Raw genomic sequence first — 11,405 nt, 5'->3', positions numbered from 1 at the left:
TGAGAGAGAGATGTGCTACTGAGACTGCTGGCTGCTGAGTGAGACGGCCAGCGGCGAGAGACTGAGTGCATTTCTGAACTTGAATTTTAGCCTGTTGCTTCCCTAAGAAACTCCATAATCTGTGAGTTCTGTGTGGCCACTGCCGCAAACTACTGAACCCAGCAAAGAGGTGGTGCGTGCTGCAGGAGGAATGGCTGGTGATGAAAGGGCTGGAGGGAGGCAGCATGTCTGTCCTCATAGGAATAGGCCTTGGGCTACTAGGGTGATTCTGTCTTCCTCGTGTGGGGTTAGAGGAGGTCAGAAGATGCCGCCTCCTTGACCCTTTGGCAGCAACCCTATAGGGCATCTCCACTCTGTAACACAGGAACCGACTCCATGGCACCCAACAGGAACACAAAGTAGATACTAATTCTATAGTACAAATGGGGAAACAGACTCAGCAAGGTTAAGTGACTTTGCCTGGGGCCACCTGGCTACTGAGTGAGCAGGCTGGCCCGAGTCTGTGCCCCAACCGCTACTCTTTATGGGCTTCTCCTTCTCAGAGCCTCAGAATCTACTTATCAACGACAGCTGGTGCAGATGCTGGGCTTTTGGCCCCTTAGCTGTGTGACCAGTTCTCACACACTCTGCTTCCCAAAACTGGGACAAGGTGCCAGCTTGGGGCAGGACATGAAGAATCTGAGCTCCAGGGGGAGCACTCTCAGCCTTAACAATGCCAACACTCCAAGCCATCCTGTGCACTGTGGGACTGTGGGACGTGTGGCCAGCACCCTGTGCCCACTGGATACCAGTAGTGCCTCGAGTTGTGACAACCCACAGTGCCCCCAAGCAACGTCCAGTGTCTTCTGTAAGGCAGGCACCACGTGTTAGAGGAAGCAGGCTGCCTGGAGGGGAAGCGGCAGAGAGCAGGTGGCCACACTGGGTGGCTTCCTGCCTTGGGATTCTTCCAAGAACACAAGTGGTTGTGTGGTAAGACAGTGGTGGATCTAACCGCCAAGAGTCTAAAAGCAGCCTCCCCACCAACACGCTGTGTGACCTTGCCCAGTCACCCGGTTGTCTCTGGGCTTGTTTGCACAGTAGAGACAACAACAGCTCCCATTCAAGTGTGAAGACATGGAGCCAACCATTCTCAAACTCAGCTGGCACGGACAGAGGTCCCCAATCCCAACTTCTCTCCTTACTTTCTGTGACCCGGAACCAATCCAGCCTGGGGGCCTACTGTGTGCAAAGCTCTGGGGAGCTCAGCATCTCCATGATGGACCCACCACACTGAGGAATACGCCTGTGGTCCTACTGTGTGCAAAAGCCCCAGTGAGCTCAGCATCTCCGTGATGGATCCACGACACTGAGGGACACACCTGTGGTCCTACTGTGTGCAAAGCCCAGGGAGCTTGACATCTCTGTGACAAACCCATGCTCAGGAACACTCCCTGGGTGGCACCCCCTGAGGTTCATCCCAGGTCCTGGTCTCCAGGGAGGGTAAAGCAATCAGCCTGAGGCCTCCCCAGAGTTTTCAAAGCAAACCTCTGAGCCAGAACCTCTGCTGTGCTCAAAACCACATCTGCACATAACCCCCTGCTGCCGCGTGGACTCCACCTCCTAGCAACCCGGCAGGACAGGGCAGAACTGCCCCAAGGGTCTTTACGGAAGCACAGCTCCAGGTTTTTCTCCTACGCAGCAGCTGGCCTGAACCACCGAGCTTCTGGTTAGCAGCCGAACACTTCACCACTGCACCAGCAGGGCTCCTTTAAACCCGCTGCTTCTGAGTCATTCTACCCACAGCGCCCCTAGAAGACAGAGTGGAACTGCCCACAGGGTCTCCAAGGCTGTCAGTCTTCACAGAAGCAAAACCCAAACCACACCCACTGCCATGGAGTCGATTCTGACCCACAGCGCCCCTAGAGGACAGAATGGAACTGCCCTTACAGAGTTCCCAAGGCTGTCATCTATGGAAGCAGACTGCTTCATCTTTCTCCCACAGAGCAGCTGGTGGGTTGAACCGCTGACCTCTGGGTTAGCAGTGTAGAGCAAAACTCCAGCTCCATGGAAATAACATTTAGTGAGGGAGACAGATGACTAGCTAGTAAACAGACGAGAATTTCTGAGGGACAGACCCTGAAGAACGTGTGTTATCACTGCAACGTGGCAAACCTGACCAGGACGAGGATGGGGGTTTGATTCTAAACAGCCTCTGAGGAGAGGGTTTGGGCAGAGACTGGGAGGATGGGAAGGGACCAGTGAGGGGCAGACAGGAAGCGGACAAGGCATCCTGGGCAGTGGAACAGCACGTGCTCCGGCCCTGAGTGGGGCTGAGCCCCAGGGACCTGTGTGGCGGGCCTGAGGATATAGGACTGACAGGGCAGCAGGCAGGTGCCAGGGCAGGCAGGGTCCCCAAACTGATGGGGTGAAATACGGATTTTTTTTTCGTAAGTGCAGCAAGAAGTCACGTGCAAGATTAAAGCTGGGCAGTGGCATAAATGTGATTAAAATTTAAAAAAATTATTTCGGCTGTCGTTTGGAAGGAGATTGTGCCAGGAACGAGGGAAGCCTGGGTGGAGAGTCACGGAGAGAAGACAGTCTACTCTGAGGGGGAGACAGGTAGGATCTGTAGGCTGTGTTGACGGACCTGCTGGGGGCAGTGAGGGTGGCCCGAGAGGCAGTGTTCCAAGTCAGGGAGCCACTCCCACACCTGGGCCCACTCACCCTCCTGCAGGCGCGGCGTGGGCTCCCTCGTGGTCACAGGTGAGCCACGGGGCAGGTGGCTAGAAAAGGGTGCCCCATGGTCCTCGTAAGCGAGGGGGCTCTGGCGTGGCTTGCCCAGCTCAGGCACAATGACCGGGGCGCCACGTGTAATGGAACCCCCGGAGCCGCCGACGGCCCCTGGCCGGCCCTTCAGGCTCTCCTCGTAGCAGGCTCGCTCTAGCGCGCGGGTGTCAACCATCACATCCAGCGGATGCACAGGCGGGAACGTCCGCCCAGGGCTGCCAATGATGGAACGCACGTCATGCTTCTTGGAGCTGGCGGAGGACGCGCTGGCGTCGTACTTGAGTGGGGTGCCCTGGGGGAGAAACGGTGTGAGAAAAGCCGCGGCCACAGGCTGTGGGCCCAGACCCCTGCAGGGCCTCTCTGAACTTTAGCTCCCCAGCTGTACAATGGGGCAAGGAGAAGAAAGGCATTGCTAGGCCTGTCAGGGCACCGGGAACTGTCCCTTGCCACTGTGCTCACCCTGGTCCTGGCTGCTAGCCCAGCCCTTAAGGGAGCCTCTCCAAGCACAGCTGCAGAAGTGGCAGGAAGTTTGGGTCAGCTCTTCCTGTTGTAAGCAGGAGACCCTCTGCTGACCCCGGGTGGGCTGTGAAAAGGCCCAATACTCCTGGGCTAGCAAAAACCTTCCTCCTTTCCGCCTTGAACCCTCCACAGCCACCCCCCCCTAACGTCCAGTAGCAAAACCCAGGTCCACCCATGCCAGGGCTTGAAGCCTCGGCTGCCGAGGCTGACCAAGGCTCATGCTGCTCTCCAGCCACAAGGGGTGGCAGCTACAGAAATGGCAAGCTGTGGGCCACGGCCTGTCTCCATGGGTCCGGAAAACACTGGACAAAGTGAGGCCTTGTGTCGTTCAAGTTACAACACTACATTCACTCAGGGATGAACTGAAAGGTAGCCATGTTCTAATGAAAGAAAATATTCCAGAATCAGACTACCTCCCATAACTGGCTGGGGGCTGAGCCACACCCTCCCCCTGGCGTGGGACAGTGTCCTCTGTGGGCGCTTAGTGCCGCTCTGCAGACCAGCCCCTCTGGGCCTCCACCCTACCCCCTCTACTCAGCCCGACTTGTTCCCTTCAGGCCAGCTCTGAGCACCGGAAGGGATGGTGGCCTCGAGGTGGTTCCCACTACCCAGATCCTCACACACTCAAAGCTGACCTTCCCTGCTGGGAGTGGGGGTGCTCCTGGAGAGGGCAGGAGCCGTGTGGGGCAAATCCTGCCAGCAGGGGAGGTGGATCGTGAGAAGCACAGATGTTGCAGATTGAGCCACATCTGGATTTGAGTTTCACAACTGCTGTCTGCTTACTGTGTGACTTCAGGCAAGTCGCTGGACCTCTCTGGACCTCAGCTTACTCACCAATTACGCGGGGACAGTAAGAGAACCAGCTGAGGCCATGGCTGTGAGGCAGGAACAAGCCACACACAGAAAGCACTCTGCAGCACTGGGCCCACAACAAGGACTCGACTGACCACAGGACTGACTGGTACACTGAGCTCCGGGCAGGCTGAGTGACCTCTCTGGCCTTCAGTGTCCCTACCTGAAGACCAGGAACAAGGGGCCTGAACCTCCCAGGCCTGGGGAGACGCTGCATTGAGGCCTCGCTCAGTAACTGTGGCCGTGAGCCCCCCACACCCCGGTCTCGGCGACACGGTCCTGCCCGAGCCCGCACCTGGGTGATGGAGCCCTCCTTGAGGGGTCGTGGGGCCAGAGGCAGCTCAGGGGTGTGCCGCAGCTCCTCCCGGGGAATCTCGTGGATGGAGCGGCCGGCCTCCTTGACCGTGGCCACCAGGCCCTCGTGTGCTGGCTTCAGCTTCAGTGGGCCCAGTGCCTCCAGGGGCCTGGCCTTGTAAGCCTCGGGCAGGTCGCGGGGGGGTGGGGGCGGGGGCGGCGGGGTGCCCTCTCGCTTCAGCAGCTTGGCCTCCCGTCGCAGGTAATCCTCCTGGGCCTCCACGTAGGAGCGCGGGATCCCTGCGGGGCAAACGGGGCACTGACCTGAGGCTCAGACCCGCCTCCCCTGGTCCGAGGCCTGCACACCGGCTGGCTCTGAGCCACACAGCCCAGGTTCCCGTTCTCACTGCTGTGTGACCCTGAGCACATCACTTTACCTCTCTGAGCTGCTTTACACGTGAAAACACTGAGCAGCCTCTCAGAGCAGGACCATTCAGTGAGCCGCAGGAACCAGCTCTGCCACTGACCAGGGAGAGGAGCGGCCTCCCTGAGCTCCATTTCCTCATAATTAAATGGGCTTCCGCCCACCGTCTCTCCCTCCGAGACCGCCCCAGGGGATGGCGTGCAAAGTGTGCCCAGCACGTAGCAGGTGCTGTCCAGGGAGCGGTGGGTGTCAGACGGTGTGGGGTATTCTGCGCTCTTCCAATTTTCACATAAACCAATACCCTCGCTTCGTGTTTCCATCTGTGCGGGTATTTTCACATATGGGTGTGTCACACTCCTCCACACCCCCGTGTTATGCTCACGCACACACGTGTTACATTCCTTTCCATGCCTTGTGTTGCGCTCACATACACGTGTGTTACATCCTCTCCATGTGTCTATGTTACATTCATGTACCTGTGTTAGGCTCATACACACGTACTGAACTCTTCTTCATGGATATGTGTGTTGCACTCACCCACTGCGTCCCCACAGCACTCTGGACATTGTCCCCTCCCCCACCTACTCTGACCACACACCCCTCGAGGGCTGGCTGGTTGGTTGCGGCTCCTCTGGGGACCCCCCCAGGGGCTGAGCGGTACCTTGTGTGATGGAGCCGCGGATGTGGGGCTGCTCCTTGAGAGGGTGGGGGCTGTGCCGCTCAGGTGGGATGGCGCGGCCCATGAGACCTGGCAAAGGGTAAGACCGTTGTTGTACGGGGCACTGACCTGACTGCCTTTGGTTAGAGAGAAGGCAACTGTACCTCCCAGCAATGCAACTAGAGGCCACCCCTGATGATAATGGCGGACAAGGACCCAGCAACCAGGGCTTCCATCCTCTGGGCTCTGCCCTGCCCCCAGACAGCCTCAGCTTCTCCAGCTGTAGCCCCTCTAACGGGGCTGCTGAGATGGCTCTCCACGGCCAGAACCCAGTCAGCTGGGCATCCCCTGGGGGAGGTCCCAGTCCCCCGAGCATGCCTGCATCTCCCGGCACAGGGGCTGGCGAGGCACCCACCTTCAATGCTGGCGGAGGAGATGGCTCTGCTGACACGGCCCTCCATCATGTCGTAAGTGCGCTTGGGGGCAGCTGTCTCGTGGGGGGGACCAGAGCTGCTCCTGCCATCCTCCTTGGAGCACTGGGACACAGACACACCACCTGGACAGCAGACAGGCATGGCACGAAGGCCTGGGGTGGGCTTGTGTGCTGCATCAGCAATGGCAGGCACCAGCCTGTCTGACCGCAGACCCCCAAGGCCACAAGACTCAAGGGCCCGTGGTCCAACCTGCTACCGGCCAATGGGACCCTAGCAACCAGCCTCCCAGCTCATCTAGGCAACTCCCATGGACAAGCAGGGGAGCCTCCCATGGTCCTGCCGCGAGTCACCAGGCGGTCCCGGCAGCATCTAAGTGTGTCTGTGTCCACCACGAGCGTGAGCATGCAAACATGCCCACACACACAATCCCAACACACGACACAGGTGTGCAGACATGTATTGGCAGGCTGTGGACATGCATGTCAATGTATGTCTTTGTGTGCAGACATGTGCATGCACATGGTTGCTGAGCACAAAGTGCCTCTGTGAGCACGTGTCCCAGCGGGCCGGGTAGTGCACAGGTGTGAGGAGGACGTATGCTCACACCCAACCCTGAGCTTCGGTCTACTTGCACATGTGTGGATTAACACATGCACGTGACAAGCCCGCATGGGGAGGGGTATGCCTGTGGTAGAGAGGTCAGAGCAAAGCAGCCCGTGGCAGGGGAGGTGTGGTCAAGCCAAGGTGAGCCAAGGGCCGGGGCGGGACGGGGGCCTCAGACTGAGCTCCAGCTAGGTCTGGTGAAGGCAGAGGCGTGGTCTCACCCATCAGGCTGGGGTCCTGAAGGGGACCCCCTTCCCAAGGGGATCTGAGTCTGGGGACATCAGAAGTTCCTGAGCGCTGCAGCCCTGCCCCGGTGCAGGTCCGACCAAGACACCAGCCGGGTTGCTCGTTGATTTCCACCTGCTAGCTAACCGGACCCTCAGAGGACTCACCACCCACAGGCTGCCCTGGACGGCCCATGTTGCTGCTGTAGGATATTCCAAATTAACTGCTGATGTGTAAACATCGGGAGATTTCTGACGACACTGGTGAGATCTCACCGGGTGACAGTGAGCTAGTGAATGGCAGCTGCCCCTCCAGACTCACTGTTTGCTCCCCAGTTTGCCACAGTCGCTTCCACTCCCTATTGCCTTGCACTTGGCCTGCTTTCCTCACTGGCCCCTGGCGCCAGAAAGCGTATGGAATTTGAAAGCCCAGGTTTCAACCCATTTTGAAGATGATGAATGTGAATAGAACTGGTCCAGAGTTGAGGTTCCAATCTCGTGTTTTCTGTCCCACCACATCCTGCAGACCTGACCACCGGGGCCATCCCTCAGGGTCCCCCAGGCGACATGCCAGTGCACTCAGCCAGGGACCAAACCTGAGCTCCCAGTGGAGCTGGCATCCAAAGATGCAGCTGTTCCCTGTGCCCAAGACCATCTCCACGTGGCCGCCTGGAGAGGCAGTAACTGTCACAAAGCCCCCCTCGCCACTCCCTGGGTACAGGCGGGGGGCTGCTGACCACAGCAGAGGCAGGCGGGGAGGAGAAAGCTTCGCCAGGTGCTTGGGTGAGCCGCTTCAAGACATCAGCTGATCTCCGTGAAGGAGAGACCATTCAGGGTGTGCAGCTGCCAGCCACTGCGAGGGGCGCCATTATCGGCTTTTGTCTCCACACGCCTGGGTACCCACGGTTGCCAGGAAGCTCAGCCCCTCTGTGCATCACTTCCTTAACCCCTTCCTTGCAGGGTTCTGGGGTGGGGGGCACTGAAGCAAGCTTCCAGGATTGCCCCGGCTGTTGCCCCTTGTGGTCACCCCACAGTGCGGTCCTGGTGGTAGCACCCTGGGCCTCAGTTTCTCCACCTGGAAACCTATGGTCCTCAGATGTGCTTCCTACACTGCACAGAACTAGGCAGAGGCGGCAGGCGGCGGGGGCCGCCACGGCCGGCAGAGGGGGCAGGCGGCGGGGGCCGCCATGGCTGGCAGGCAGCGAGGGCCACCACGGCCGCCATGGCTGGCAGGCAGCGAGGGCCGCCATGGCCGGCACTGGCCCCCTGCTCTCTGGATTACATTCCTGCAGGAATGGGAGGGTCACCACCTCTCTGTGCTTGCAGGCTCCATCCCACTTGGCCTCCCTGGAAAGCCTCCCCAGCGGGCCAATCAATCACCCTCCTCCCCAGCCCCAGGCCTCCTTTCCTTGAGGAGCCTGGAGGCTGGCCACACAGAAGGCCCACTGGCCACTGCAGTACCTCAATGTCCTCATTTGCAAAATGGAAATAAAACTCTTCACCCCAGCTGCCAGCCACACAGACTGATGGGAGAGGAGCCAGCCAACCCCTCAGGCTTGTTTTCTGAGGACGCCTGGCTCCACCTTGGACCCACTGCCCTGTTCTCCTGGACACTGCTGTCTCGAGTCCAGATGCACTGAGGCATTTTCACAGACGAGCCAACCTGGCCAGGGCAGCTTCCAGACTTACTAGTGACAAGCCACAGGCCCCGCAGTGGCCCTGGTCAGGGCTCCGGAGGGCAGGGCTCAAATCGTTTCTGAACCAGCACCCAGCCCTGGCCTCATGTATGGTCAGTGTTGGGGAGATGCCGACTGTGAGTGGCCAGCTTCCCCTCTCCCCACTAGTCCTGTGAGTACCAACACCAGCCCAGGCAGGCGTTCAGAACAGAACCCCCGGCAACGCACCCTCATAGGAGAGCACGTGGCCCTTCTTGCCCTCGTAGATGACGTGGCCCTTGGGCAGGCCGTCCTCCCGGCCACGGTCCAGACGGCTGGGGCTGTCCTCGCCGATGATCCTGGTGATGGTGCCTTTGTACAGGACGTCAGCCGGAGTGCCCTGCAGGGGCAGAGAGGGTGAGTGCCCACCCAGACGCTCGGGTGCCAAGGAGCTACACACTTGCGTGTTTGCAAGGACACACGTGTGCACATACATGTGGTGTCTCCCAAGAGGAGGCACGGCCACCACAACACACCACACAGAACAAAATACCAACCATAATGAGCAGGATCACTTACTAAGCTCTGAGCAGGGAAGCGGGCACAGTTCTCAGTGCTTTCTACACGCTAACTCAGTAAAGCCGTAAAACAGGCCCTGCCGCTGCAGTGGTCAGCACTCGGCAGCTAAACAGAAGGCTGACGGTTCAAACCCACCCAGCAGCTCTGCAGGAGAAGAGACCTAGTGGCCGACTTGCGTGAAGACCACAGCCCAGGAGACCACGGTGCGGTGAACGGCAGTGTGGCTTCCGTAGACCACAGCCCAGGAGACCGCGGTGTGGTGAATGACAGTGCGGCTTTTCTAGCCCTCAGTCCTTGTAAGCTCCGTGGAGGAACTGGCTGTGAGCAACTGAGGAGCTCCTGATTGTTAACATTATCCACCTGGGCTATTTCTGTTGCCAGTGGCAGAAAGCAATCTGGGACATTCTCTCTCAGGTTATAGAATTCTGATGTTGGCATTGGTTAGTGGTCACTCTGCCAGGATCAAAAGGAGCCCTCCTAGAGGCAGGAGTCTCTCTGACTGCAGGCTGAGAAAGATGTGCTGCTGAGATAAACGCACTCCTGAGAGACATGAGAGACACACTGTTGAGAGAGAGATGTGCTACTGAGACTGCTGGCTGCTGAGTGAGACGGCCAGCGGCGAGAGACTGAGTGCATTTCTGAACTTGAATTTTAGCCTGTTGCTTCCCTAAGAAACTCCATAATCTGTGAGTTCTGTGTGGCCACTGCCGCAAACTACTGAACCCAGCAAAGAGGTGGTGCGTGCTGCAGGAGGAATGGCTGGTGATGAAAGGGCTGGAGGGAGGCAGCATGTCTGTCCTCATAGGAATAGGCCTTGGGCTACTAGGGTGATTCTGTCTTCCTCGTGTGGGGTTAGAGGAGGTCAGAAGATGCCGCCTCCTTGACCCTTTGGCAGCAACCCTATAGGGCATCTCCACTCTGTAACACAGGAACCGACTCCATGGCACCCAACAGGAACACAAAGTAGATACTAATTCTATAGTACAAATGGGGAAACAGACTCAGCAAGGTTAAGTGACTTTGCCTGGGGCCACCTGGCTACTGAGTGAGCAGGCTGGCCCGAGTCTGTGCCCCAACCGCTACTCTTTATGGGCTTCTCCTTCTCAGAGCCTCAGAATCTACTTATCAACGACAGCTGGTGCAGATGCTGGGCTTTTGGCCCCTTAGCTGTGTGACCAGTTCTCACACACTCTGCTTCCCAAAACTGGGACAAGGTGCCAGCTTGGGGCAGGACATGAAGAATCTGAGCTCCAGGGGGAGCACTCTCAGCCTTAACAATGCCAACACTCCAAGCCATCCTGTGCACTGTGGGACTGTGGGACGTGTGGCCAGCACCCTGTGCCCACTGGATACCAGTAGTGCCTCGAGTTGTGACAACCCACAGTGCCCCCAAGCAACGTCCAGTGTCTTCTGTAAGGCAGGCACCACGTGTTAGAGGAAGCAGGCTGCCTGGAGGGGAAGCGGCAGAGAGCAGGTGGCCACACTGGGTGGCTTCCTGCCTTGGGATTCTTCCAAGAACACAAGTGGTTGTGTGGTAAGACAGTGGTGGATCTAACCGCCAAGAGTCTAAAAGCAGCCTCCCCACCAACACGCTGTGTGACCTTGCCCAGTCACCCGGTTGTCTCTGGGCTTGTTTGCACAGTAGAGACAACAACAGCTCCCATTCAAGTGTGAAGACATGGAGCCAACCATTCTCAAACTCAGCTGGCACGGACAGAGGTCCCCAATCCCAACTTCTCTCCTTACTTTCTGTGACCCGGAACCAATCCAGCCTGGGGGCCTACTGTGTGCAAAGCTCTGGGGAGCTCAGCATCTCCATGATGGACCCACCACACTGAGGAATACGCCTGTGGTCCTACTGTGTGCAAAAGCCCCAGTGAGCTCAGCATCTCCGTGATGGATCCACGACACTGAGGGACACACCTGTGGTCCTACTGTGTGCAAAGCCCAGGGAGCTTGACATCTCTGTGACAAACCCATGCTCAGGAACACTCCCTGGGTGGCACCCCCTGAGGTTCATCCCAGGTCCTGGTCTCCAGGGAGGGTAAAGCAATCAGCCTGAGGCCTCCCCAGAGTTTTCAAAGCAAACCTCTGAGCCAGAACCTCTGCTGTGCTCAAAACCACATCTGCACATAACCCCCTGCTGCCGCGTGGACTCCACCTCCTAGCAACCCGGCAGGACAGGGCAGAACTGCCCCAAGGGTCTTTACGGAAGCACAGCTCCAGGTTTTTCTCCTACGCAGCAGCTGGCCTGAACCACCGAGCTTCTGGTTAGCAGCCGAACACTTCACCACTGCACCAGCAGGGCTCCTTTAAACCCGCTGCTTCTGAGTCATTCTACCCACAGCGCCCCTAGAAGACAGAGTGGAACTGCCCACAGGGTCTCCAAGGCTGTCA

General features: G+C 58.4%; 1 protein-coding gene across 1 annotated transcript in view; it reads right to left on the bottom strand.

Annotated features, from left to right (window-relative positions):
- Nucleotides 1-11,405, bottom strand: part of NCOR2 (nuclear receptor corepressor 2) — a 138,265-nt gene that overhangs the window by 14,312 nt on the left and 112,548 nt on the right. Inside the window, exons 28-32 of the mRNA XM_007938111.1 lie at nt 8,679-8,829; nt 5,929-6,069; nt 5,517-5,603; nt 4,433-4,731; nt 2,704-3,058 (exon numbers count right to left, since the gene is read on the bottom strand). Coding sequence (XP_007936302.1) covers nt 2,704-3,058; nt 4,433-4,731; nt 5,517-5,603; nt 5,929-6,069; nt 8,679-8,829 — 1,033 coding nt within the window. The remainder of the gene's footprint in view (nt 1-2,703; nt 3,059-4,432; nt 4,732-5,516; nt 5,604-5,928; nt 6,070-8,678; nt 8,830-11,405) is intronic.

Source organism: Orycteropus afer, unplaced genomic scaffold (genome assembly GCF_000298275.1).
Source record: "Orycteropus afer afer isolate SDZICR_OR568_19922 unplaced genomic scaffold, OryAfe1.0 scaffold00048, whole genome shotgun sequence".
NCBI classification, from domain to species: domain Eukaryota; kingdom Metazoa; phylum Chordata; class Mammalia; order Tubulidentata; family Orycteropodidae; genus Orycteropus; species Orycteropus afer.
The sequence above is the reverse complement of the archived record's forward strand: the minus strand, read 5'-3'. Positions and strand labels throughout refer to the sequence as shown.